The sequence below is a fragment of the Cavia porcellus genome, unplaced genomic scaffold (assembly GCF_034190915.1).
Source record: "Cavia porcellus strain 051 isolate PalLab524CR breed Dunkin Hartley unplaced genomic scaffold, mCavPor4.1 scaffold_15, whole genome shotgun sequence".
Lineage (NCBI taxonomy): Eukaryota > Metazoa > Chordata > Mammalia > Rodentia > Caviidae > Cavia > Cavia porcellus.
In genome coordinates, this window is record NW_026947498.1 from 69,753,072 (window position 1) to 69,780,883 (window position 27,812).

At 50.5% G+C, this 27,812-nt stretch overlaps 1 protein-coding gene across 3 annotated transcripts in view; it reads right to left on the reverse strand.

The window, feature by feature from the left end:
* Adcy5 (adenylate cyclase 5) overlaps nt 1-27,812 on the reverse strand; it is a 136,148-nt gene that overhangs the window by 71,262 nt on the left and 37,074 nt on the right. Inside the window, exon 1 of one of the 3 annotated variants that reach the window (XM_063225090.1) lies at nt 21,016-21,126. The exons of 1 other annotated variant lie outside the window; for it this stretch is intronic. Coding sequence is in view for 1 of the 2 variants with exons in the window: in XM_023562601.2 (XP_023418369.1) it covers nt 18,608-18,634 (27 nt within the window). In the remaining variant the exon portion in view is untranslated. Of the gene's footprint in view, nt 1-18,607; nt 18,746-21,015; nt 21,127-27,812 lie in introns of those variants that run through there. One more of the 3 variants, XM_023562601.2, reaches the window with a different exon arrangement.

Below are 27,812 nucleotides of genomic sequence, written 5' to 3' on the forward strand. Positions count from 1 at the left end.
TCTGCTCTTCCCACCCCGCGATGCAGCCCGAGTCCCACAGATCACGGCTTTTAGCCCCCTCCCTCCTGATGACACCTCCGCCCCTCCTCCAGTCTTCAAGGACAGTACATCTGTTCTGAGGGGAAGTGAATGGGGTCTGGTTAGTGTCCACTCACTACCAAAGGATCCAAACCAGGGGCCTTATTTATCTTCAAGTTCGTGCATGTGGAAGCATGCTGCACATGTCAAGATCTGCAAATATAAACACTCTTGCCTCTGAGAAGGAAGCACAGGCTCATTTTTCCTCGGGGGACGACAAACAAAGAAGAAGCCAGGCCCTGAGCCTTCTGAGGTCCACTTCCCTGCAATCCCAGGCATCAGGGCTCTCAGCAAGGTGTCCTTTCTGAGGACTACCTACACCCCACCAGTCATCAAAGTATCAACAACCCAGCCCCTAATGGGCTTGGCCACCTGTCCTGGCCGGGGGCCTATGTTCCCAGTTCTCAGAGCAGCATAAAGCATGACAGGCAGTCACAATCCAAACTCAGCAAGTGTCATCTTGCCTGCTTGAGAAAAATGCCTGCTGTCCACTTTGTCCCAAGAGCGCTTGGAAGGTCAGAGGGACTGCAGGCGTCCATCAGGCCAGTATTGTCCTTCGATGTTTGCTAAAGGTCAACAATGTGCTGGGCATACTCACATTCTGGCATGCATAACAGGGCCCTTGCCTAGTGGTGGACAGCAGAGAGGCTGAGCAGAGCCACCACGAAGGACTCAACACTTCAAGGAGTAGCACCTTGTTCACCTGTCAGCCTCTGTGGTCTGTCCTGGAGATCCACAGGCTCTCACACCCAGGAAGTCTGGCCTGCAGCCCCACAGCTGGGGTTCCACACAGGCCTTTGGAGTGGTGACAGGAGTCATGGTGGGGATAGTGGTGTGAGGTTTAAAAGTTCAGTTATTTCGTGGCTGTGACCAAGCATGTGTGATCTGCCTGCTCTCCACGGCAGCGGCTGTGGTAGGGCGCTGAGGCAAATCAAGTTCAGCAGAATTGGACTAAGTTTGCCCTCAGTTTGGCACCCTTAGCTCGGAACAGCAAAATAATACCAAGAGACTAGAAGCCAAAGCCCCCGTACTTCAGCTAAAGGGAACTACAGTGAGCTCCAGACCTTGGCTTCTGTGAGCAAAACCAGAATCTCTCCTAAAGCCTGTAAATTCTTTCTGTTCAAGGCCAAGGCCCCTCATCCTAGACTGTATATTTTTGAGTATGGTGTCATTAGAAAGAGATACCTGTTCCTTGAGCCCCCACAAAGGCCTCAGCATACAGACTGCTTAGCAGAAACCACAGTCAAACGTGAGGCATGAAATGCATAACCACAGACTCCTGACCTCAGCCCCAGGAGCCCCCAGGGGATCAATGGCCAGGAGAAGGATGGGGCTAAAGAACAAAAGCCAGGCTGGCAGGAGGGAGGAAATGAGGAAGGGCCTTCATAAAGGAAGGGAGGGCAGGAACTAGTTTCACTAAAACATTCCCAAAGCCTAATTTTAGACCATAGTTCCTCTCTCCCAGAAGCACGCTTCCCAGAACTAGGGTGGTATTGGTGAGTTCCCGTCACCTCCTCGGGAAGTTGCATCCCCCGGTGTCTTAGGCATGGCTGGGTGCTTTTGCTCTTTGCAGAGAGGGATGATGAGGAGCTGCATCCCAGTGAGGACTGGGAGCTGAAGGTGGGCACACATTCACCTCACGCCCACCCACCCATCTCCAGCTGACATGCTCTGTGCAGGCAGGAACCAAGTGCCACGTAACAGCCAAGACAGTCTTTTCAGAACACAGATCTGATAAAGCAAACATTTCCTCCCGAACTCTGATAACTTCCAAGTCTGCTAGGGAAAATCCAGACTCCTGAATTCAGCTGTCTGCAGGCCAGGGTCATGGGCCACTTCTGCGCCTCCCAGCCTCCTCTCAGCCACCTGTCACCATCACCACGGTTGACCTCAACTCCTGCTCCGTACTGAAGGACTCTGACAACACGACTCACTCTTCTCCCAGGGAAACCTCACCTTCTACTCTTCCTCCAGCCCACACTCGGCTCCTCTGAGAAGCCTTCTCTGACCCTGCAAAGTTGCTCCCTGCTTACCAGCCTCCAGGGGCCACTTAACCAACTGTTGAGGACAGCCACATCTACTGTGGGCAGTGTGAGTTCCTTCAGAGTACAATGCACCCCGAAGGGTAAGGCCTAGCATGCTCAGACTCAAGCATAGTGTCTGACAGGTGATGAATGCTCAGGAAGTACTGCCTGAGTGAGTGAAATAAATGAATGGTGGAAAGATCAAACAAGCAACAGATTACACCAGTTAGGAGCTTCTGGGCAGCCTCCAAAGCTATTCACGGCTTGGAGAGGAAGTACTCGAATAAAGCTAAGAAACAGTCAGGTACTACCTGGGAGATGTGTCCTTAGGCCCCCATGGGTGCCTAAAGCTACAGACAGCATGTAACCTTGCATCATCTATTTTTCCTATACATGCACAGCTATAATCATTTTTACTTATAATTTAGCCACAGTAAGAGATTAACAAAAAGCTAATCATAAATTGGTAAAACTACAACAGTATACTGTAACAAAAGGTATTTAAAACTCACAAATTACTTATTTCCAACTTGTGTTTTCCATTTAGCGTTTCCAGATCACAGGTTGACTACGAGTAACCAAAAGCTTGGGAAACAAATCTGCAGATGCGTGAGGTTACTGCACAGCAGTCGCCTGCCTGCCTCCTTCCCCCAAGCCCACGAGCCAGTCCTCTCCACGGCACCAAGAACCAGCACCAGCCTGTTCACTCAGCTCTCACCTGCACAGCCTCACCAAATCTCAGCCCCCGAGGGTGCGATGCCCTACTGGTTTAGAGGAGCAGATAGGTCCAGGATCCGAGGTCACCCTGCCAGGCTGTGGAGAGCAGGTGCAGCACTGGGTCCCTGTTCATCACAAAAGGCCAGGCCACCTCACAGTAAAAACAGTAATAATACAGTAATGATAACAATAAGCCCCAAATCCCAGTAGCTGACCTTGTGGCTTCGTGGCACAGCCCAGATGACTCGGATCCATTCTGTGGCTGTGCCATGCAGATTATGTGACCTCTAGGGCCATCTTGAAAGGGGAAATGAGAAAGCCGAGGGAAGAGAAGAAGTTCTCCATGGTCCTGGCCTGGCAGCGTGTTCTGGTATCCATGGCTTCTGATCACATTCCACTGGCTAAATCCCCGTCACGAGGCCACAAATTAGCTGTGAGGAAGCCTTGGGAACACAGTCTTCCCATGAAAAGGGAATGATATGGAAAACACATCTTCTCCACTGTCAAACTGTTCCTAATTAAAGCGACTTCTCTCTAGAGTCCTGAAGCGACCCCAAGCCTACACTGGCCAGCAGCTCATCTCTCCTTGACCTGAGACAACACACTGACCAGGAAGCCAAATGTCCCAGAGCAGAGATCCCTCAAGGAGAAGGCCAGGCCTCCCAGACATTGGCAAGGTGTCTCCTGGATGGTCATGGGAGGCAAAGAAAACAGGAGGGAGATGATAAGTGAGCCCGTGTCATGGTATACTGCCCTCCTGTAGGCTCACTCTTTAAGTGCCAAATGGCCCAGTTGGCCCCAGCCTACAGCATCCTGACACTGTCCTGGGGAGGCCACACTTGAGTGTCAAACTCAAGGTTTGCATCCCAGCCACTGCCCAGAGATGCCAAAGGACTGACAGAGGGGGAGCCTCGCATGGGCCGAGGCCCTGGCCCTGACTTTAGCAGTGGTCTTGCATGTCCACAAACATGTTTAGTTGTGTCTCTGTATTTTTGCCTCCCCAAAGGTAAGGTGAAGATACTGAGAATCAACTCCTCCCCACTGCCCAGGGTTAGCACAGGATCAAAGAGGAAAGATGAAAAATGATGTTCAGATGCAAGTGACATCACTTAATTTAAATCAAGTCACCTGCAGCTCCAAGGCAGAGCCTCCCTGGCCGAGCTCCCAACGCTGTGCAAGGGCCTGGTTTACTGCTCCTGTGTCATAGTCTCCCCCTCAGCACACCTACCCTGGTGTCCAGGACTCGGGCTGAAATTCTCTGAGCAAGAACTCCTGTGCTGTAGGAGTTGGGGGTGATGGAGGAGGAAGACACTCAGTTCACAGACCAGTCTGGGGCTGGACCTTCACTCTCACTCGCATGCAAGCGAGGGGCACAGGGCCCTCAAAACCACTTCAACGGTCACACCTGGTCTTCTGTGGGCAGAAGCCAGGGAGCTGGGGTAGGTCTGGCACAGGGTGGGCTGCTGCTGAAAGGACTGTAGAGGACAGAGCCTTCCCTGGGGGCCATCACTTCCTACCAGCTCCTGTCCAGATGGCTGCGGGCGATTCTTTCCGCCCCTTTGAAACACCTAATGCCTCCTCTGGACAGGAGCTATAGCCCAAGTGGGTTTCTGAGAAATTTGCCTGGGAGAGCTCTGTCCAGGACTTGGCGGTGGCTGCTGCGTGGGAGGGGAGGGGGAGTGGGGAGGAGGAGCAGGGGAAGAGGAGTGCAGGGCAGACAGCCTTACAGGCGCAGATGGAAGGTTTCAAAGTCGAGCAACCCAACCAGAGTCCCAGGTCCCAGGCAGCTCCTAAGAAGACTGTGAGCCATAGAGAGATGGCCTGGGCTGGCTTCTGCAGCTGTACCTCTCTCTTCCTTTCCCTAACACTGTGGATTCTGACCTCGCACCTGCCGTCATAAAATATTCCCACTTTACTGAAGAAACTGAGGCCCAAAAGAGATGTCAACTCAACGCAAGGACACAAAGACAAATAACGAATGCAGATCAACCCCAAAGGACACAACCAGACGTCTCACGGTCTGAGTTTCCTTCTCCCAACAAAATGAGAGCTGCTCCTAATGAAGCCTCATTACAGGGAATTAGGGACTTCATCGCCTGACTTCTCAGTAATCCTCAGTCCAGGTTTGAACACATTTTTGTCCCAAAGGAAAAAATAAGCTGGAAAAATCCCAGGTGCAATTCCTAATGCCTTCAGTGTGACTGGGAACCACAGACATTTCCAGGGGAGCCACTATGGGGGAGGAGTTGAAAGAAGCGAGTGACAAGTGACTTCGAGCCCTGTGCCCCAGCTCAAGTCCTGTCCTCCACACAGCCATGTTCTGAGGGGCTGGCATTCGGGGGACTGTGGATCCTGAGCCTCCCGAGGGCCAGTGCAGAGGGCCACTGCATAAGCCCTGATAGCCAAAATCATGTTCTCCAAACTGGCCTGGCCCTCCTCCCCAGAGTCAGACACCAGGCAGAGTCACCCTCTTTAAAACCAGACAAGAACACAGTACCAGGGCTTGGGGTTCCCAGCTCTCCTCTGGCCCTATCCTTCCTCCACTCACAACACAACACAAACTTCGCCTCTAGCCCTAGGCAAGCACCTGTGTGTGCCTCCATTTCCAATGCAGTGAGATGAATACACTCTCTACTCCACATGGGAATAAATGAGAGAGGCTAAGGATGACTCTGTGCTCCATATGCACTGTGCTCTCACACTGAGCCTCCTATGATGGAACCAGGCCAAGAGCTGGTCCCGGGAGAGGAGAGGAGCAGGAGCTGCCTGACTGGTACCAGAGGGGGCTGGAGAGCCTGCTGGGAGTCCACCCTGACCTGACTTCTCTTATGACTGGGTGTGAGCCTACGTTTTTACCTGAACCTTAGAGAGAGGTGGAGATAACTGTCCTCACAATGTGGCTGGAGTACTGTATACAATAATATGCATAAGGTGCTAACACATTTTTAGAAGAGGTTAACACTATGTTTCGGCTCTTCCGTTACTGGAGGGCACCAACCTCTCTTCCAGAAAATGCCAAGGATGACCCAGACCCCTTCAATCAGAGCCAAAGGTCTCAGGGAAAATGTCAAAATGTGAGGCTTGGCATCTGCCTCTGCTGGGACTTTGGGGGAGGACATCATTACGCCTTCTTCTCACCACAGCCAACCCCAGAAGACTCCCACAAAGACATGCCTATGACTGGGTGCAAAGTCAGATGCCAGGGCAGAGCTTCACAACCTGGGAGCCAGCATCGCTCCACACCTCAGGCCTGCTTGTCACACTTGCTGTACAGGCCCCACGCTGAGCTCAGAGTTTTATTGTTCCTGTCTTGAGAAACTTAACACTTTGTATACCAGGTGCCCATGTGTGGATCCACAGATCTCCCTCTGGTGCCTCGGATCGCTCCTTGAGCTGTGCCCATCCCCAGACTCAGCATCAGCCCTGAGAAGTGCTCTCCATGCCAGCTCGCACCTGGACGCCTGGGTGCTTTCTGGCTTCCACACTTGTCCCTTGTGCAAAGCAACCAGAAGATCAGTCTAAAATGTGGCTCAGAATCACATTGCCCTTCAGCTTAAACCTGCAATGGCAGTGCCCATCTCCTCATCTCCCTGCATCCTCCCCACCCTCGCTGACCTCACCTTGTGGGCATTACGGCCCCCCTTTGTTCTTCTGCTCAGCCACACTGGCCTCTTGGATTTTCTACAAAAGAATGCAAGACACACCTTTGCAATCTTAGGCCAGATATCCTTCTCCAAAGACCCAAAGATCCACACACCATTTTGAGGTCAGAAAAGCGCTCTAAGATCATCTCTTCTATGAAGGTTAGACTGGCTCCTACCACAGGCTTTACGAAAAAGCACGAGAGTTGATGACAATGCCGAGAAACTGGACTCTCCATGCATTGTTGGTGTAAACGTGTAAAATGGTGCAACTAAGAGGGAAACGGTACACATAAGTTACCATAGGACCCCACAATTCCACTTCTCAGTATGTACCCTAGAGAACCAAAAGCAGGGATTTAAATAGACTTGTACACGTATATTTATAGTCATGTTATTCACAATGACCAAAACATGGAAGCAACCTGGGTGTCCACTGACAGATGAATGGCTAAACAAAATTCAGTGTCTATATAGAATGGAACAGCCCTAAAAAGGAATAAAATTCTAACAATGCTACAATACAGTATGGATGAATCTTACAGACATTGCACTAAATGAAAAAAGCAGACACAAGAGGACAAATACAGTGTGGTTCCATTTATGTGAGATACCTAGAGCAGTCAAACTACAGGTTTTCAAGAGGCTGGGTTGGGGAGAGGAACACCTGTTAGGCGTTACTCACTGAATGCAGACTTCATCTGGGGTGAACTAAAGGCTTTGGGAACGGATTCTGCAAATGGTTATGCGGCATGGTACATGTCCTTAATGCCACAGCCTGGTCAGTTTAAAAGCAAAAAATGGTAAACTTTTTTTTTTTTTTTGGTACCAGGGATCAAATTTCATGACCTGGTGATTGCCAGGCAGGCACTTGTGTCGCTGAGCTAAGTGTCCCTGGCCCTAAGATGGCAAATTTTACACTGCATATATTTTGACAAACCTTTTTAAAATCAGGTAATGAAAAATAATGCATGTGTGGACTCAATGGATTATGGAATCCACTCCAGACCCAAATCTGGCTGCCACCCTCAGCCCCCTGCATACCTCACAGGGTCCAAAGCCCTGCTAACAGGTGACCCCGTATGTGCAGTGGTGGCCACGTCCTGACCTTGGGAGATACAGATTATAGGTCGTCTGTAGTCACCCCAAAATCACTGTCCTTGTAAGTGATGGGGGCACACACACTGTACCGTGCAGCCCGAGCCAGAGGGGGCTTCCTTACTGAGGAGTTAAGGCTTTGGGACTATGTGGACAGCATAAAGGGGAACCAGTCCTGGGTCAGACATTTTGGGAATATAAACCTGGTCTCAGGAGTAGGGACTCTAGGGAAGCCACGGTGGGGCAGATGGCAGCTGACATGGGGAGCATCACCCTGCTTCTGCAGTCCAGCCCAGCAGCCACTCACCACGTCCCAAGGAGATGTGAAATGGTCAGTGTGGCCTGGCACCGGGAAAGCTCCAAAGCCCACTCTCTCCATTCAGGGATGTACCCAGCAATCATCAAGGCTGAACATGGAGATAAAGAGTCTACTGGTCTTTCGGGGAACTGTCAAGATGCTCACCTCGGGCTCAGTGGCCCAGCACCTGCCTGGCAAGCACAAGATCATGAGTTTGGGCCTTGATACCAAAATCAAAAACAAAAGATGTTCACCTCAACCCCATTGCCAGGGTGGGGTGGACAGGCTGCCCTCACGCTCCAGGTTCCCACACTCCCAGAGATGGACAAGCTGGGCAAGCAGCAGCATGCCACGTGGAAAAGACGGATGCTCTCAGTACCAGCGGCAGTGGTGGCAGTAACAGCAGCTCCCTGAGCCAAGCCCCTTCCCATGCAGCTATGTGAGCTAAAGCTATGGGGCAGTCCAGAAAGAAAAGAAAACATACGTGGGCACACATACATACTACAAGTGCAAGGAGGTATGAACAGGCACGTGGGCAGCCACCTGTGTGGGCGCACACATCTTCCTCCCGCTGGGCCCTGCAGGTCATCTCCCCTGTCATGGAAAAGACTGTGCCCAGGGACGGCATTGCTTTTAGGCCATTGACTCTGAGCCAGAAGGGCCCCACCAAATGTTTCTAGCCACATGATCCTTTGGGTTTTAGAGTCAGAACCCAGGGAGCCCAAAAAGCCACTGGAACCATCCTGGCCTTCCTGCTTTTCAAAGAGCCACCTCTTGGGCTGAGGGAAAAGGGAATTCAGGCACCAAGAAGGACCAAACCTTCAATCTTTTTGAAGTCTCTGGGGGACCCAGGCACTGGGAAGACCGAACCTTCAGTCTCCTGAAAGTCTCTGGGGCTCCGCCCCTGTCCTTGAAGTCAAAATATTTACAGGGAACACTGCAAAACTAGCCACCCAGCAGCTCTGCCTGGCTGGCGAGTTACTGCAAACAGCAGATGTCTCTGAACAATCTGAACACGGCTCCCCCTTCCACCTGCTCCCCTTCCCACCCCAGTAAGTAAATAAACCAGAGACAAACCCCACAGCCAAGCAGCAGCCAGCTCCGGGTGGCTCGATCCAAGAAACTGCCCTTCCTGCAGAGGCCACCCCGGAGCCAGAGCCACACATTTGCCCTGCACAGGAGAGCTGGGCACATCCTTCTAGGGGCAAAAAATGTCCACCGCAGCCACACACACACACACACACACACACACACACACACTACAGTCTGTGTGAGCTGTGGGGGAGAGGACAAGTGGAGGAACGAAGAAAGAAGGAGGAAATGTCAACAGAGCCAAAATACTTTTTTTATTCAAATCTTTTATAAATAGGACAATGTTGAGCCCCAGCCAGACACACAGACTCAGTGCCTGAAATTATGATCCTCCACTCTCCGGCTGGTGAGGCAGAGATCGATCCAAGCAGGAGGGAAGACCTGCCAACATTTTCAATTAATCCCTGCTCCCTCCAGCTTCTAGGACTCACCCATGGAGCCTTGGCCATCTCTGAGTCATCTGGGAAAGCTGGAGTCCATGTCACTGCACCACTTACTGGCTGTGTTGCCTTGGACAACTTATTTAACTTCTCTGGGTCATTGTTTCTCAAGTGTAAAATAGAGAATACAAACAGTTACATCCCAAAGGTGTGAAGGTTGGCTATCATTACAGTTCTTTCCTCTCTCTCAATAGTTGACCAAAAAAAAGACTTCTTTGGTTACACGCAGAGAACTGCCATCCTCACCGTCACCCTCTGTCTAATCCCAAGACAGCCCTCAGAGCTGTGTTCTGTTAAGTCAATCTTTATGGATGAGAACATGGTGGCCACAGGGCCAGGAGAGGAGATCTTTGAGGCAGAGTACGGTTGCCATGCTCTCCTTGGGACCTCGGGAGCAGGTGTGCACGGGCTGCTGTCACCCGGCTCTGGGTGAGCAGAGGGCACTAGGCTGGCTTCTGGGCTGAGTGGCCGTGGCCCAGAAGCAGGCACCCGAGGAGCCCACTGCCAGCCTGGCAGTCTCAGGACCCTGAGACTTCTACCCATGGGCTGCTCCAGGGGCAGCTGCTAGGCCTTCAGGACAGGCATCTCCTGCGCCAGTGAGATACATGCTCAATTTTCCGTACAGGGTTGTGACCCCTATCATCCCAGAAATGACTGACAGCACCCTCTCACCTCCTGCCCGACCACATATCCTGGTTTTGATGAGAAATCCCATGATGGTCATTCTCCTCAAAGCTGCTGAACCCCACCCTCCTGGGCTGTCCCAAGGGACTCAGGAACCAACCCTGACCACTTCTTTTCCTTTCCTGGCCACACAAACTTTCACCCTATGCTGCCCACCAGCCCCTTATGCTTGTGACTGGCTCTACAGTAGTGCAGTAGTATCTTCTCAGTGCATCCAAGTGGTCATGAGCTTGTTGGCTTAGCAGGCAACCTGAGCATGACGTGGCTACTCCGAAACAGGAAAGGACACAGTCATGTGGCCTACAGTAGTAGTCCTGGCACTCTGGGAAGCTGAGGCAGGAGGATCACAAGTTCATGCCCAATGCTGGGACAATTAGTGACTTAATGAGATTTGGCCTCAAAAATAAAAAATGAAAGGGGTTGAGGATATAGCTCAGTGTAAAGGTCCTAGGATCAATACCCAGTCCATGTAATTTTTTAAAAAATCAGTGATATTCAAGGCTACGTTCTATCACTAATAGTACAAATAGAGAACCCTATAGAATTCGGATGCATATGTGCCCAGACATACATATGTACACACAGATTTCACTTGTACTCCTGGGGATGAGCTACTCCAGGAATGCTCCCAAAATCACTGGTAGCAGGTGTAGAAATGGCTTCCATGATTTTTTGTTTTGCTATTTACTTCCTTAGTAAAGTTTGAGTCAGTATGACATTACAATGTTTTTAAATGAGTCTGGACTCTAAGAGCTCTTTACTTTCACAGGAAATGGAGGCTGTGGGAGAAACCAAGGCAGCCAAATCCATGAAGCTGGGAGTATGGATTCACCACCCAGGATCTGACCTGCATCGGAGAAGGTAGGAGCCTACGGGGTACATCAGGAGGGTCATGAAAATGAACAAATATTCAAGCTTGTAGACACAAGCTCCTCTGAGCACACTCACTGCACCCACTTCAGTAACAAATATGGGACATTCAAGCCAAGTAAAATGATGTCTTTCCTTGAAAAGGCAGATACAAGAAAGAACCTGTCTTCATTTAACATTAGTTAGGTAACCACATATTCGCCAATGGCAGGCCAGGCACTCTGCTAGGTTTGAGAAATGAGCTACAGATAAGGCCTGTGTCAGATCTGGAGATGCACCAGTCTAGGAGGAGAAAGACAGAAGCATGTCAGGCAGCAGCTGGTCCACAAGTGGGCTCAGAGGGGGCACCAAAGAAGGACAGGGAAGAGCTTGTCTTGTGTGTTGGAGGGTGGCCCCAGGAAGCAGGAGGAAATGTCTGACTGGGGTTCTGATGCAGGTGAGGGTGGGGAGGAACGGAGGCAGGGCACCCTAGGGAAGCTTGGGGGTGCAGGGCAGCTGTGCAGGGCTTGTAGGGCAGATGGGAATCAGTCAGTATTTCGGGCAGAATGTGTTAAAGAAGCGGTATGCTCAGATCTGTTTTGGAAATGTAGTATTCCAGCTATGTGGCAGGTGACCCAAAAGCGAGAGCTAAGCCAAAGATCAGTTAGACAGCTGTCACTATGTTCCAGAGGGGGAGATGATGAGGGTCTAGGCAGAATGGCTGGGAGGGGTGCAGGTTCAAGAATGGAGAGGACCAAGCAATTGAGAAGCAGCAGCAATGGGTCTCGGTGAGGACACCGAGTGGGGGGACATGACCCCTAATGAGACTGAGGGGCCCGAGGACACAATACAAAACAGCTGAACATCTGCAAGTGGACCTCCAGGGAGACTGCACCAGAGGTACAATGTGTGTGGGGGGCAATTAACAGAGTCACGGTGATGAACAAGATCCACCAGAATAAGCTAAGATAGCATCTTGGGGAAAAACCACCACTTCGAGAGGGCAGAAAGGGCAAGAGGCTAAGTCCAGAGACAGAGTGAAAGAACCAGAGAGGAAAACCAGGAGTGGATCAGACAGGAGGCTGCGCCAGGCTGAGGGGACACAACCGTGGCCAACAGCCCATTTGAACAGCATGGGGGTGGGGGGCGGTGCATGTGGGATACACTCTGCGAGCTGCCCTGTTGAGAAGGCTGGCAGTGAATTGGAGGAAAAAACAAGAGATGGCGGCAGCTGGCGTGCCCTATGCCCATGATCCACATGGGCAGATGAGGCCCTGGGCTGGGGGAGGTGGCCAAGCCAGTGGAGGAATGCCCCAGGAAGGAGGAACTGGTTGTTCCACACAGCTGGGAGGGATAGGCAGCTGAGAGTGGGGTCACAGAATTGATGCTCAAAAGTACAGGAGAGGGCGGTGAAGGGGTGAGCCCAGGCTGTGCCCAACAAAGCTCACCGGAAGGTCCCTGCCAGGAAGTCTGGCTCAGGAGTGGAAATGGTGCAAAGGAGCTAGGAAGGCAGCTTCAGGACTTTCCTCCAGGCGAGGCTATATACTCCCAAGCCTTCACCCCAAGTCTTTGAGTCACTTGTTTTCCAGTACCATGAGGGTCCTTGAGTGCATGTGAAATTTTCGCAAAAGACAATTAAACTTCTGTCCCTGCCGCATTTGCATGCATGGACAATCTGCACCACCATGTGGCCCAAGTCCACACCTGTGTTTTGCTCTCAGTGAAGCCCCCAACAGCGCAGCACATGCAGAGAAGCATGTGACAAGCAGATGAAAGGGACACTAACCCCAAGGTTAGAAAAACCTCTGACTTTTCTCACTGACCCCAAGGTCAGTACCAGAATTAAGTACTTCTCCACCCATGGCTCTGAATAGGGTCAACTCCAGAGTGAAGTGGGTACCATAAAACACTAACTCAAAGCAGAGTGCATGACATCCATACAGGCTCTCTGAGCCCCATTTGCAAGAAACCAGCACTCATGGGAATTAGGCCTGTAGGGAGCTGCAGACAACTCTGGTCTTTCTCTAGACTGGCCAGGGAGGAAGTCCAAGGAGGGCCAGGGCATGTGGCCCTGCAGAGGCAGGCACTCCAGGACAGACCAGGTGATGAAGTTGCTGGGTAACAGGGTCCTGGGCCAGTCAGTGGACAGATATTTAAAACCATCAGCTCAGGGGACAGAGCCCAGCTCCTCTGCCTCTTCTCCAGCAGTCCTGGCTCGTGGCCATACCTGACGTTTTCTGCTGCTTGTAGAAAGAAGAGCAGGTCCTCCCTGAGCATGGCACCAGTGGCAGGATGTCAGCACAGCCTTTAGAAGCCACTTGATCTCCCAGTTTGGTGTCGGGCTCCTGCTAACCTGACATGACTCCCAGTGCGCTTCCAAGTCTGCTGCCCTCCTGTATACTCTGTTGGAAGCACCAGAAGGGCTGGCTGCCTGCACTTAGCAAGAGCCCTGGGTGTGGTGTGCATGGGTCGTCTCTGAAGTTGAAAGGCTGGGCACTCCCAAACAGTTCTGAGATTTCCCTGTGAGAGCACAGGTGCGTTTCCCTACAGGGAGGACTGATCCATCCTACTCAGTTCGCTCCCCAAAGGAGGATCAAAAGCTGCTTTCAGAGACGAAGAGGCACCAGGGAGAGAAGAGTGAGTGCTGGGTGGATGCAGTAAAGTGCCTCCTAATAATCCCACAGGGATTCTGGGCCAAGAAGGCTGCAGGGGCAGCGTGGCCTGAGGCTGGACCACCTGGCCCTGGCCCTGCTCCTCTTCCCTTCACCCACCCAGGACAGCAAACCCATCTCTAAGATTTGCATCCTTCTCTGTGGGCTGCCCCTCAAATCTCCACCTCTTGCACTTATGCTATAGGCTATAATTGGGGAGTCAGGGGCCAAAGATGGACATTTCGTGGCCTCTTTCCTCCCTGGAAGGAGACACACCAAGCTGACTCTGGGATACTAGAAGCCAAATGCTCCGAGTATACTATGTTGATCCAGCCTTGGGTGAGGGCCAGCGCACTTCCCAACTGTCCCGCAGGGGCCTGGAGGCTGCCCAGTGCACCCGCAAAAGGACCAGCTGCCCAAACAGACTGGCCAGGGGTTCCCGGGAGCTCCTAGAATGCACAGGGAATGCGTTCACGCTAGGTGGCTAGGATGGAAGAAGGCATGTGTGAAAGGGAGGGAAGGGATGTGGGTCTGGGCCGAGGAAAGGGAACTAACTGCAGTTTGAGAATTTGAAAGCACATGCCAACGCTAAGGCCACTGAGCCACTAAACTAGGCCAAACTCGCCCTTCCCCAACTGATGACCATAAACCGTCTAAACACTTTCAGGTGCCACTGAGGGCCTGCGGAGGGCAGCAAGTGCAGCTTGGACAGAATGCAGTGAAAGACCATCTCTTGGGAAACAGAGACTAAAAATTACAATTATAACTTCCCACTCCGAACAGGGAGATACCTTGCATCTAGGGGCGGAGGGTGGGTGATGGGGATGCCCCTTTCCCAGCCAAGCACACTCCCTGTGCTGTCCCTTGTCCCCTTGCTCCAGCCCGGCCTCTGCTTTCTCCTTTGCCAGGATCCAAATGACACAGATGGAGATCCTGTCAAAATGCCTTCACCTCCAAAACACTGCTCAGCCCTTTGTAAGGTTGGGACTCCTGGTAAGTTAATGCAGTAAAATGGGTTGCTCTTGTTTTAGCCCAATTTCTCATCACACAACTGTAAGGGGCACCATTCACAGTGCAGACTAGCAGAATGGCTCCAGGATGTACCTCATGGCCCTGCAGGCTGACAAGTCAGGGCCTGTGGAGGTCAATGGCTCTACAACAGCTCTCCCCAACCACCATCAAGCTCTCAGGGGGTTGCCAGCCCCCTCATCTGCATCCCCACAGTCACCCGAATCGCCACTATTTCTTCTGGGACTTCCAGATCTTCCCGGGCAGGCCAGGACTTAAGAGATGGAGGCAGAGCCGATGGCTGCTGACACTGAGCTAACTCAGACAAGCACCTCCTCCTCACATCCAGAATGTTTGTCTTAGTTTACTTTATGTAATTAAAAATCCACTACTGTCCTGGCAGAAGGGTGAATCGCAAGTTACAAAACAGTATATCCTGTATTATGTTAATTTCAGCTAGCAAAATGGATAGAAGGTGTTTATCTTTTCTCTTTTGTGGTGTTTTTACTTTCCAGACAGACTTTCCAGGGATGTGCATGGCTTTTAAGAACTGAGAAAAAGGAGCAAAAATGCAGTCACTTGATGAGAGGGCTCTGTGAGCTCCCGATGGGCATGTCACTCCTGGGGTCGGCCCGTCTGCAGTGTCAGAGACGGAGACGCAGATCCCACCTCCAATGCTCCCATTTCAGGGTTGGCCACAGAGGCCAGAAGTCACCAGGCTTCCCTAAAGCCCACCAGCATGGGAGGGTGCCAAGTCCTCAAGGGCCTGGAGGGGAAATGCCATTTCCCTTTTCTGCACCATGTCCATGTCTCTACCTAGCTCTGTCTCCCATGTTTGTCTTCCTTGTTTTCTGTCTTTGCATCTGGTTTTCTCTTTTTTTTTTTTTTTTTCCCTTTCTTTTTTTTGTCTTTTTCCTTTTTATCAGTACCGGGGATCGAACTCACAACTGTCTGCTTGCAAGGCAGGCGCTTATGCCGCTGAGCTAAATCCCCAGCCCAAATAAGAATCTATTTTCCTTTTTTTGTCTTTTTCCTTTTTTTTTTTTTATCGGTACCGAGGATTGAGCTCACGACCACCTACTTGCAAGGCAGGTGTTTATGCCGCTGAGCTAAATCCCCAGCCCCTACATCTGGTTTTCTCTTTCTGTGCCGCACACCACACATGTGCATGCCCCGTCCCCCCAACTTCCAGATCCCACTAAAAGCCTTAACACTATCCCTTATCCATTTACCACCACGCACCATAGGATAGACAGACAAACTCCTTTTTTTTTTTTTTTTTTTTTGAGGAGGGCAGGTATTAGCACTGCCAGGAGGCCTCCAGTCTCCCTAAGAAGCTCCAAGAACACAAGACTCTAGATGCACTGAGCCCAGCCAACAGTACACGCTAGGCAAACGGCTGAGCAGCCCGGCTCGGGAGCTGCATTCCCACTGCCTGCAGGCACAGGTGCGCACACGCGTGACCAATGACAGCCCTTCCCTGAAGGGTCAAAGGAGCACTGGGTTTGAGAGTGAGACAGACCTGGCTTCAAGCCAATACACTCAGAGTTCTGAGGTCTTGGGGTTCTTACTCCTCTTCTCCAGGCCTATGTCCCTATGTATAAAACGAGAATGCCAACCTCTAGGGTGCAGCATCACACAAAGACTGTAACCTGTGTGTAAAGCACCCTTGCTGCCTGGCAGGGCTCACTGCTGTTGGGCGCCAGCCCCCCAACCTGCCACCCACCTCTATACCCTCCCTCCAGCCCAGCCTGTTGAGAAGCCTCCAGAATGATACAACAAGTTTTTTTCTGACACTTTTTTTTTCCTTGGGAATTGAACTCACAACGCTGTGCTTGCCAGGTAGGCGCTGTGCCACTGAGCTATATTCCCAGCCCCTGACAACTTTTGAGATGATATTTCAATTTCTTTTTCTAATTTTTGAAAAGATAGGATATTCATTCACTTAATTCAGTATAATTTTTAAAACGTATTTTATGCAGGCTGGGGATTTAGCTCAGCGGCATAAGCGCCTGCCTCAGAAGCGCGTAGTCGTGAGTTCGATCCCTGGTACCAGTAAAAAAAAAAAAGAAAAAGAAAACATATTTTCTCACCCAAATCAGAAATAATATAGGATATTGCTCCAACCCTACCACCTTAATGACTCAAGTGTTTTCATGTTCCCTTCTTGGGATCACACTGTTTTTGAATGAATAAAATTCAGTGTTCCTACAATAGTACCTCATCCATCCACATAGCACAGGTGAAACAGGAAATGGGCGAAGAGGCAGCCTGCTGGACAACACTGGTGTCACTTAGACTCTGCCCTCATGCTCAGAACTCTACTCCCAAGTGATAATCTCAGACTGTCACTAAGTACCTGATAACGGTTAGTTTCCACAAATTCTAATAATATACTTGTCAAATTCATGCAGTTTAGAAATAGCAAACTGGCCGTGGGAGCAGGGCGGAGCCTGAGCGAGGAGCTGCCTGCACAGGCTCTGTGATAAGTCATAAGTCACAGTTTATTAATGGGGAAGAAGAAACAAAAGGAGGGGTGTTTTGTTTTGTTTTGTTTTGTTAAGTTGTTGAAGTTATCAAAAACCCCAGGAGCTGTTGCTTTTTCATCCTCTGCCATTCCTGCCCAAGCCTGTCCTGTCCATAGCAGAGGACAACAATTAATTAACATGAAGACAGCCCTGGTCACCCGGGAACAAGGGTATCAGCGATGACTCAAGGAGGTGGACAAAGCAAGCATTTCAGAAAGGCTTCCATTAGAAAGAGTTATAGTAATAAATGCTGCCACAAATTTGCAATCCAGCAAAGCAGAACGGCCTGCTCCCCAAGGAGCCTGGAGGGAAGAATGTTACTATATACCGATTTCACTTTTAAGTGGAAATTGCTCTTTGTGAAGCTCCCACTTTAGGAGGTCTTGTGTGAGGTGCAGAGTATCCACAGGGACACGTCCATCTCTGGGTTCCCTGGTGAGAACAAATGGGTGATCAAGTGCCTCAAGGCCCCCCACAATGATCTCCTCTGTGGTCCTACCCCTGGACTCTCTTCTCCACTACAGATGCCTGGCATCTGCACTGTCCTCTCCTGCCTCACACTTCGGCCACCTCCCTCCCCATCACGGTCCATTCTGCCTGCCTGCCGAAATCCTCGTCACCCTCTTGGATTCCTTCCTGCTGAGATTGGTGGCACTGTCTACGCACCCGCCTCCCGCTCAACTTCGAGCCTCAGCTGGACTATAAACCATCCGTAGACAGATCTCAGGCTGCAGAACACAGCACATCAGCACCCAGCAGGCACTCAGCGCACATCTGTGGGACTTGAAAGCCCGTGTCCACAGAAGAGCAGGCCAGCGTACTGCCTCCTCCCGCACCCTTTCACAGGCCCCCCTCCTCCCCAGAAGTCTGGGAAAACTTAGTGTGAGCTCCTGGAATTGGGAAAGAGGGACAGGAAGACATTCCCCCTTGCCCAATAAGGATTAACGCCCACCTTTCCCTCCACAAATCCACAATAAACAGAAAGGCTAAATCTGTCCTTGCCCTGGTGTTCGTGAGAATGGGTGGAGCTAGGGAGAAAGGAAGGGGGCTTGCCCACTGTTTCCTCGGCCTGTTCGGACTTTCTCCTTACTCCTGTGATCTGGTGGAAGGTAACACACAGAAACACCCAGGCTCACTATCCCCTCTCCTGTCCTACTTCAGCGCTCCAGCCATTAATCTTCAGGCGTAAAAGCACTTCCTGGTGCTGGCTGAAATCCCTCCCTCTGTTCCTTCCCACTCTCAACCTTTGTCCCCTCCCGAGTCCCCCGGCCCTCTGATCTAAGTCAAATAGACTTTTTAAACCAGAGGGGAGGCAGTAGAAGAAGGGGGCTGAGGAAAGGAAGGCTTTAGTAAGTATATCCCTGGGCTCAAATTCTGACACGCCAGATAAGAAAGGGAAAGGGACAAAAGAGACAATGAAGGGGACAGAGGGACAGAGACAGCAGGAAGAGCACGGAGGGGGACAAAGAATACAGTGGGAAAGGGAAGGGTTCACTAACCGTTTGTTCACAAAGTCCAGCTGGCATCCAGGACCTACAGAGCTGCTTACCAGTGACTTAGGGTTCAGGTGCCCCCCTAGTCTGAGGTGCTCTCCCCTCAGGCCTGCAGCACTGAAGCAGCCATCTGCCGTCCTCCTGCCCAGGGCACTGGCGGATGTGTGCCCATTGCTATGGCAACCAGCTCTCCCAGCGCTTGGAGAGCCTATCTCACCAGCAACAAGGACCTCAAGTGCTTCCTAACAAAGCCCCCACCCCTCCAGAACCAAGGGTTCTCTGCTCCTCTCTATGGGGACCCACACTCTCCAGCTGCATAGTGACGGAGAGACTGGTGTGTGCATCGCCTCGTGCAGCCTTGCACACCCATCAGATGACCCCAAGACCCCCAGGGCTGAGACAACACGGGATCCTGGGGAAGGGGCTCAGCTCTCTGTAATTTTGCAAGGATGGGTCAGAACGATGCCTTCCCATTCATTACTACCACAACCCCCAGCCCCAAACCCGGATGTGTTGTTCTGCTCCAAACCTCCCAGCACACAGAGCCACCACCACCAGGATAATCTTTGTCAAATGCCATTTTCATCCAATCATTCCTCAGTTCAAGTGCCTAAAATAGCTGTTCCAGTTTATCAGATCAAACCTAAACGTTATGGTATTTTCACCCCCTACACATATACTCCAAGCTCAACCCTAGGTCCTCCCCATTCAGGCCATGCCCACCTCTCCTCTGTCCCAATTTTCTGATCCTGGCTTCACTTTCCCGTTCATCCCTAATGTCTCGTTATGCCGCTGTCTCTCTCTCCCTGGCTTTTGGCTGACACCGGCCTCCTCCAGCAGGCTATGCTGTGTGTCATCTCTCACTGTAACTCTTTGCATCTGCCACATGTTCAGTAAAGCGGTTCAAATTTCTAGTTTGACTGCAAGATCATCAACGGGAGAACTTTTTCCTTTAGGAGGCTCTGAGATGCCCCAGTTAGGCCAGGAACCCACAGAGGGCCCAACTCACTGTCTTCCACATCCAGCTTCCAAAGGACAAGCAGCCCCCCCCCGCCCCCGCACCTCTCAGGGATGGGACTAAGGACAGAAAGGAGCATCACACCTCAGCCACCACTTCCACGACATAGCAAGGGGTCACAGTGCCAAGCCAGGATGTGGGAAGTGTGCAAAGGGATCTGAACAAATCAGATGGCAAAGACTCAATGAGGGGAAGAAGATAAAACAGCCAACGGGGGTTCTTCATGGTGACTACATGTTAAAGTAATAATATTTTGGCTGTGTTGGGATAAAGAAAGAATATTGCTAAAAATAAGTGCGCTGTTTCTTTTCACTTTGTTAAAAATGTGGGTATAGAAAGTTTTTAAATTACACACATGATTCACATTATATTTCTACTGCCCTGTGGGAGTCTAGAGCTTTGGTATGTTCTTTGGCGTGTGTGTGTGTGTGTGTGTGTGTGTGTGTGTGTGTGTGATGCTGCGGCTCACATCCAGGGCCCTCGTGTATGCTAGACAAGCACTCTACCACTAAGCTATATCCCAGTCCGGCTTGCAGCTTCCATGTTCAAAGTCACTCTTTGCCCTCTGAAGGATGCGACAAGAAGTTCAAGCGAACTAGCCTTATGTCTCAGTTTCTTTTTTCTTTCCTTCCTCATATTGCTTTATCTCTTACATTTATTATATTTTTTAAATTGTGGTTACAAAAGAAACATATACCAGTAACACCAAATGAACGTCCTTCACAGATTTTTGAGTGAACAATACAATCTCGTTAACTACACGCACACTGTGGTACAGCGCCTGCTCTTCCTCGCTTATCTTGATGCATGCCTCCCCTGATAAAGGCCTCAAATTCTCTCTGGAACCAACTGGTGCTGCAAGGTAGTTAATTGGTTTAGATCTTCAGTACCCTAAGGCCAAGTCATTGGACAGATCCAGGAAAGCTTTGGCAGCACACGCCATTCCTACTGCTGCTTACTGTGCTGCAGGGCTCAGCACGAACAGCTCGTTCAGCAGCGAGGAAGCAGGAGCTCAGGGGTGAGGTGCACCAAGGTGGTGACAGGACTAGAACTCAAGCCCTGGAACTCAGACACTCTGCAGAGGCCAAGGACCTCCTCACCCTGGTAAGCACTGACTATATACAAGAGGAGGAAGCAGGACACTGCTAGAAAAGAAAAGCAAAAAGGAAAGAGAGGGGAGCAGAGGGGAAGATGATTTTTTAAAAAAGTAGGTGGCGAGGAGACTTAAGACACCTGCAGGTGTCTTAGGAACCTGCGGCTTGGGTTCCAGGAATCACCTCTTCTCCCAGAAACTGCACCCTCAGATCCCCACCCACTTCTACCTCCTTGGGCTCCATTTCCTCATCTGTAACAGGAGCTGGATGTTTGGAGATGCAGCCACAGCACGCTCACTTACCCTGCTGGTGGGAACTTGGAACAGCTGAGTCCTTTTGTACAGCAATTTGGCAATATGTGTCAAGAGCCTTAGAAATGTTCAAACTCTTTGACCCAGTAATTCCACTTCTGAGAACCCTAAGGAAATAATCCTAAATAAGGAAAAAGCTTTATGTGCAAAGACCTTCATCTCGGCACTATTTATAACACTAAGAAGCTGGAAATGAGCTAACGTCTAATAATAGGACGCTTAAACTATGATATGGTAAATCCACTTAATGAAATAGCATACAATCATTTAAACACAACAGTAACATGGAATGTGCTTTTCGCCACTTGAAAAAACTCAGGATATGGTTGGTTATGGAGATAGTGCTCATCTGAGTTATGAAAGGAGTAATACAGTATAACTGTAGGCAAATTTTAAAGAGAAACACTGTACACCTATGCAGCCACATATACCCATGCTCACAAAGGCTAAAAGTGAATTTACCGTCATGCTAACAGAGTATGTAGAATGATGGGTCTGTGGGTTATTGTTTATTTTCTTCTCAGTTTCCAAAATGGTGTGAGTAAGCCAGGCATATAGTGGAGGCCTAGAATCCAGCTACTCAAGATGCTGAGACAGGAGAATTACTTGAGTATAGGAGTTTGAGACCATCCTGGGCAACGGAGCAAGATGATCATCTCACAACAACAACAGATGAGCAAGAAATCTAAAAAAAAAAAAAAAAAAAAAAAAAACACTAACTGAGGTGCCGTGCTTGACATTCCCTGAAAGCATCCTAGCTTTGGCTGGCCTGGGCGCTCATCAGCTAGGTGGTGAGCTGGCTGTATGCCCAGCCCAGGCACCTGAGGGTTCCTCAGCTGAAAGGAAAGCATGAGGGTCCAAGGACCGGTGTCGCTCACATCCAGACGAACACTGGCTACGCCCACTACAGTCCCACTCTTCTACTTAGAAAGAAAGAAAGAGGGAGAGACAATTTTTATGCCACCAGCACTTAGGATGAGAAACAAACCTCTGAGTGTTCTGTACCCTAAAGCAACTGGTTTTTCTACTCACATTCCTTGGAGTCCACTTAGTGGCTGCAGACAGAGAAGCTGTCCAGGGAATAGACAGCCATCACCTACGTGGAAGCCTGGGGGCGCCTGTGTAAGATGTGCTGGGACAAACCACGCAAGGATCGAGGTAACTTCTCCCATAGGGTAGGGAAGAGCAGCTGGGTTCATCCCACACCCCACCTCCCTCCCTGGTCGGCATTCTTCAAGGCAGCATCAACTCCCTGCAAACCTTCCAGCCCTCTTCAGCCCCTCTGACACCTGTGCTGGGTCATGCAGCTATTAACAAACCCTGCCCCATGGAAAAAGGACATTAGAAATCTACCAGGAGACTCAGATGCCCCCACCAAATGATTCCACCATGCCTGTTCCCCAGAATTCACAGGCAATGAGCGGCTGCCCAGGTCACAGGCCAGGCTGGACTGGTGCAGAAGGGAGAGCCATATGGAGCGTGAAGCAGCAGCCTGTGCACCAGCTACTCCTCAGCCTGAGCGGGTGCCCTGAGGACTTCAGGGAGCAGTTAGGACACAAAAGGGAAGCGGGCTCTAGCATGCTGGATGGGGAACCATGGCCCAGAGCAGAGACAGACCAAGGACACAGGCTCAGATAAACTAAGAGTGCATAAATGTGCTGTTATCAACGGACATGTGAGATGCCTGAACCACAAGCAGGACCTTTTAAGGTCGATGGCACGGAGGACAATCCTCCACTCTAAACACTCCACTTGGACCAGGTCCAGAGGTGGAATGCCGGGCCGCACAGCGTGGCTCTCACCCAGAGTGGCTATTCTTGGGACCAAATCTGGATGCTTGATAGTGCTGGGCTCTGGTGAGCCTGGTGGCAGTGTGTTGACATTGCTGGCAGGCAAAGGGGACCCTGAAATGCAAGCAACCTCTCCATCCAAGGAAGAGCGATTCACAGTGCCCAGATGAGGACAGCATTTAAAGGGGCCTCCAGTGTCTCCAATTTTTTTCCTTTGGAGAAAGAAAATGTATTTATATTGTACTTATTACAAATTTAAAGATGACAATGAAAAAGAAAGAAAGGAAATTATTTTTTTTCTTTTTTTTTGTCTTTTTCGTTTTTATCGGTACTAGGGATCAAACTCACGACTGCCTGCTTGCAAGGCAGGCGCTTACGACGCTGAGCTAAATCCCCAGCCCCTAAGAAAGGAAATTATTAAAGCATTCTTCAAAGCATTTTGCAAAGGACAATGAAATCAAGATTTCTTTATCTGTCCCTCCTGACCAGACCCTCCCGGCTGGAGGTTTCCGGAGTACACGTTGCTGTGCCATCCGTGCCTGTGGGTCCTGGGCCTGTGTCCTCACTGGGACCTGGAGAAGGTAACACCACCAGCTAGCAGGATGACCCCAAGGGAAAGGCAGACAACACAGCAGAGATCACGGGAGAGGTGGGTTCCAAACTCCCAAAGAGATCATCTTCTCCTAACACACCCACACTACTTTCTCAGTTACCCAATTCCATCATTCCAACACTCCCCGACGGAGAGGAAAGGAGAGTAAACTCTGAGCCAGGCACTCACAGCCCACCTGGGTCCCCTCCACCTAGTGTCCCTTCTCCCCGTAGATCCCCATCACACTCTTCTGTCCCTTTGGCTTCCAATCCCACACCTCTTTGGAATCCATGTCATCCTTCAGGCCTTCGTGGGTCTCCAGCCAGGGAAGAATTCTTTGCACGGCCTTCTGTACACACTGCTCTGATGACAGTCAGCTGCAGACAGGAGTTTATCTCCTGCTCTTTGCAAACACTCTGAATTTAGTTACTTGACAAGAAAAGATGAAGAAGCACAGAAGTCCACCTGCCCAGGAAGCATTGGGTGAGGCACAACAGATCACTGTAAAGTGCCTACAGAAGAATCAGTCAGCGCTGTGTTGGAGTTATGGTGCCACCTGGGCTGTGCTCAGAGATACCACCGAGGAGCTTTGCAAGGGGACTTTATCAAGCAGACAGAAACACTGCTTAAACACTGTGCAAAAGTGACCCAAAAGGCAGTTCCTATTATCAGTTCCCCACCTTGGACAAACACTGCTTTGCCAGACACAGGAGGTGGACAGAGTCATCCCTTGAGCCACTGGCCAGATGAGAACACCAAGCAGAGGCCCTCCTGATATCCCTGGCTCCTGTCTCACCCCGACCACACACCTCTGTCTCCATGGATGTCAGCAGGCAGGGGCCAGATGCGGGCAGTCAGCCCATGTCTCCTGCCTTGCCCCCTCTCTCCAGCTGTGTTGCAGAGAGAAGAATGTGCACTATGCCCAGAACAAACACTCACACAGGCCTCCCGAGGGGGAGGCAGCTGGGGAACAAGAGGAGCCTCTCCTCAGACAAGGGCACCTGGCCACAGGGCTCTGGGCTGTCACAGACACTGAATTCAGCCCAAGGGGATTTTCAATCAGACAGAGCAAAGAAGTCACAGCAAGTGTGGGCACACCAAGGTGGAGTCCCCTCAGAGGACAGATTCCTGCCTAATTACATCCTCTCACAGTGTCTTCTATGGCTCTGAAAGAGATACCTTGTATGCATATGGCCAATCAGTCACCTTGCTTCGCCACTGGGCCTCAGCTTTCCTAGGTACCTGAGACAACTTCGCCTAAGATGCCACAGGGCACAGAGATGCCAGGGGACTGGCAGTGGGAAGTGAGCCTGCAAAGAATGCCGCCCATCACTGCCATGGTTCTGCACGAACAGTCCCTGAAAGCATAGTTGCCCGGTCAGGGACTGTGGGACCATGAAGCACAGAGTCCATCTGTGTGGCTTTGAAACTCAGGCTCTCAGCCAGTCTGCAGCAGACTCAGCCCCCGATTCCTCCTGCAGCCTCTCTGCAAAGTTCTGAGAGCCACTCAGCATCTGAGAGAAGAGCAGAGACAACCACAACACCTCATCTTCAGGGCCCTTCCCTGCTGGGTACATGTCTTAGTCCATTTTCCATCACTGTAACAGAATAGCTGAGGCTGTGTAATTTATAAAGGAAAAGATTTATTCAAGCTCATGGTTCCGGAGGCCTGAAGTCCAAGACTGCAGCCACCCTGTAAGGGCTTCCTGCTGCTTCAACTCAGGATGGAAGGTGGAAGGCAGCGGCACACGAGGAAGATGCAAAGCCTGAGAAGCCACCTCCTTTTATAACAGCCCACTCGGAAGCAACTAATCCAGCCTGTGAAAGCAAGAACTCACAAACTGGAGAAGGTATTCCTTCATTCATGAGTGCTCCACCCATGATCTAAACACCTCCCAAAAGCTCCCCACCAAGCCTCAACAAGAGTTCTGGCAGGGACTAACCCATTCCAACCATGGCAGAATGCAAATGCTTGCAAACCCAGAGTTCCCTTGCACAGAGATGTGGAACTCCAACCTGCCCTCTCCTTCAGGACCCCAGGAGAGCCTGCGAGAGGCATGGAGGGGGCAGGACGTGAGGGGAGGAGGACTCGAGGCCTGAGGGCACTTGGAATACAGGCCTCTGGTCTTTCTTGAGGAGGATCATACCTTGCTTCCTGCATTTCAATGCCTTGACATCTGAGCCACAAAGTCTGTCCTAGAGAACCCATTGCCTCTCCCACAGCTAGTAAATGACTTGCTTATGAATATGTCATAAGCAAACCAACCATACTAGGGACCACACATCCACAACCTCCTATATTGGGTCCTCACACTCTGGGCCACTACCCTCCCTTTGACGCTCTAGGACCAGGCATTAGATATCCAGAGGCAGTCCCTGTGCGCCACAGCTACACTGCCCTTGGCCTATTCATCCACTGCCCTGCTGTCCCCCTTGGAAACCACAATAAACACCCTTAGCCTCAGGGGCTGGAGATTTAGCTCAGCGGCATAAGCGCCTGCCTTGCAAGCAGGCAGTCATGAGTTCGATCCCCAGTACCGATAAAAAGGAAAAAGGCCAAAAAAATAAAAAAGAAAAAAGAACCCTTGGCTTCATGGTCCATGGCTCCCTCTGCTCCTGATAGCCCTGATGCTTCCCTGTGTGGATTCTACATAACACAATGCGGCACATGAGGCTTTGCTCTTTTCTCTCAAATGCTAAGTGGCCTCTGGGAAGCCATGAGAAACTACCTTTACACTGGCAGTTGCCTCTGGATCTGTTGGTCTCTCCATCCTTGAAGGATAAAACCTGTTTTACAAACACCCACAGGCAGGACTCCCAGTCAAAGACAACTGTGTGGTACCACTGACCAGCGAGTGTGTCCATTTGAGCTGGAAGGAATGAATTCGAAAAAGAAGGGATATTTTTTTCCTTCCTGAAGTTAAGCTCTTAAAACTCAAGGTTAGTCCCCTTCTGTTTCTCCCATGGTTACTTAAAATGGCACAAATATTGGTTTAATGAGCACTGGCTTTGTTATACGGATGGGAGGACAAGAACACCCGGACTGGATACTTCACGACCCCACCAAGCCAGACTCCGTGTACAGCTCTTCCCACTCAAGCCCCATGCCGACTCCTCCTGCGAAGCACACTGACTCTCCAGGCCCGACCCCAGTGGCTGCTCCAATTCCTCTAGGAATCCAAGACCTTTTCATGTGGGCACCAAGCCACTCCTTGAATTTAGAACAAAATTCCACAAAGCCATGCATACCCAGATGTGGGGACATCTTTGCCCCGACCTGGCTACCTCTCTGTTCCAGGAATGTGACATCCCTCAGCCTCCCCTCCAAGTGTCCAAGTGTCATCCCCCCACTGTGCCTGTGTATCCTCCAAGGCCACATCTCCTGTCCCAGCACTGGCCATCAATTCTACCTTGTCAAGACACCCCATCACTGACACTGCCCCACAGTCCCCCGTTAGTGTGCCCCTCTTAAGACCCCCTCTCTTCTCCAGCATCAGGATGGCACTTCAGCGCCCACACCAGCACACGGATTCTCTAGTCACCAGGAAGAAGGGAATCAAATAAGCAAAATATGCTCTGTTCTATTTATATAATGGACTATCACTCAGTCGCAAAAGGGAACACAGTACTGATTCATGCTATAGCTGAGCCTCAAAAATTAGTATTTTGAAAAGTAAAAGAAGCCAGACACAAAAAGACACCATGACTCCATTTATATGAAATACTCATAATAGGTAAGTCCACAGAGACAGGAAGTAGACTAGTGGTTGCCAGTGAAAAGGGAAGACAGAAAATGAGGGACTGCTATTACTGGTTTGAGGTTTGGGGGGAAGGGATGGAAATGCTTGGGTTTAGACAGCAGTGGTTTTGCCACTAAATGTACTAAATGTCACTGAATTACTCACTGTAAAATGGTTAAGCCTGTATTAAATGAATTTCACCTCAACTTTGGAAAGGATGGTATTGGATAATGATCAGTTATATGCAAGGTCAATCAGCGCATAAGAAGTAATGTAAGAGGTGGTCTGAGAAAAAACAAAGAGCCCCACGGCCTGCAGCACAAAACCTGAACACCCACTCCGTGTTCCACGCCACAGAAGCATGAAGCAACCACGGAAGCATGTGAGGATGGACAACACGAAGATCTTACACGTAGGACATTCGGTCCTACTCAGCAGGCAGACGAGCACCGACATGCTAGCGTTTCACAGCACAAAATTCTAGCTACATGCTCTTCTGCACTTACAGATGTTGTAAAAATGTATCTCTATAAATAAAATAAATTTAGAGCTCGCTAGGATTTTAAATTTACAGAATGTTTTCTGGATTAGGAGTCTGGGAAGCCAACTTCTAGATCAAGCTCTGCCTAGAACTAGCTTGAGAAGTCTTTCTGAAAACTTCTCCCC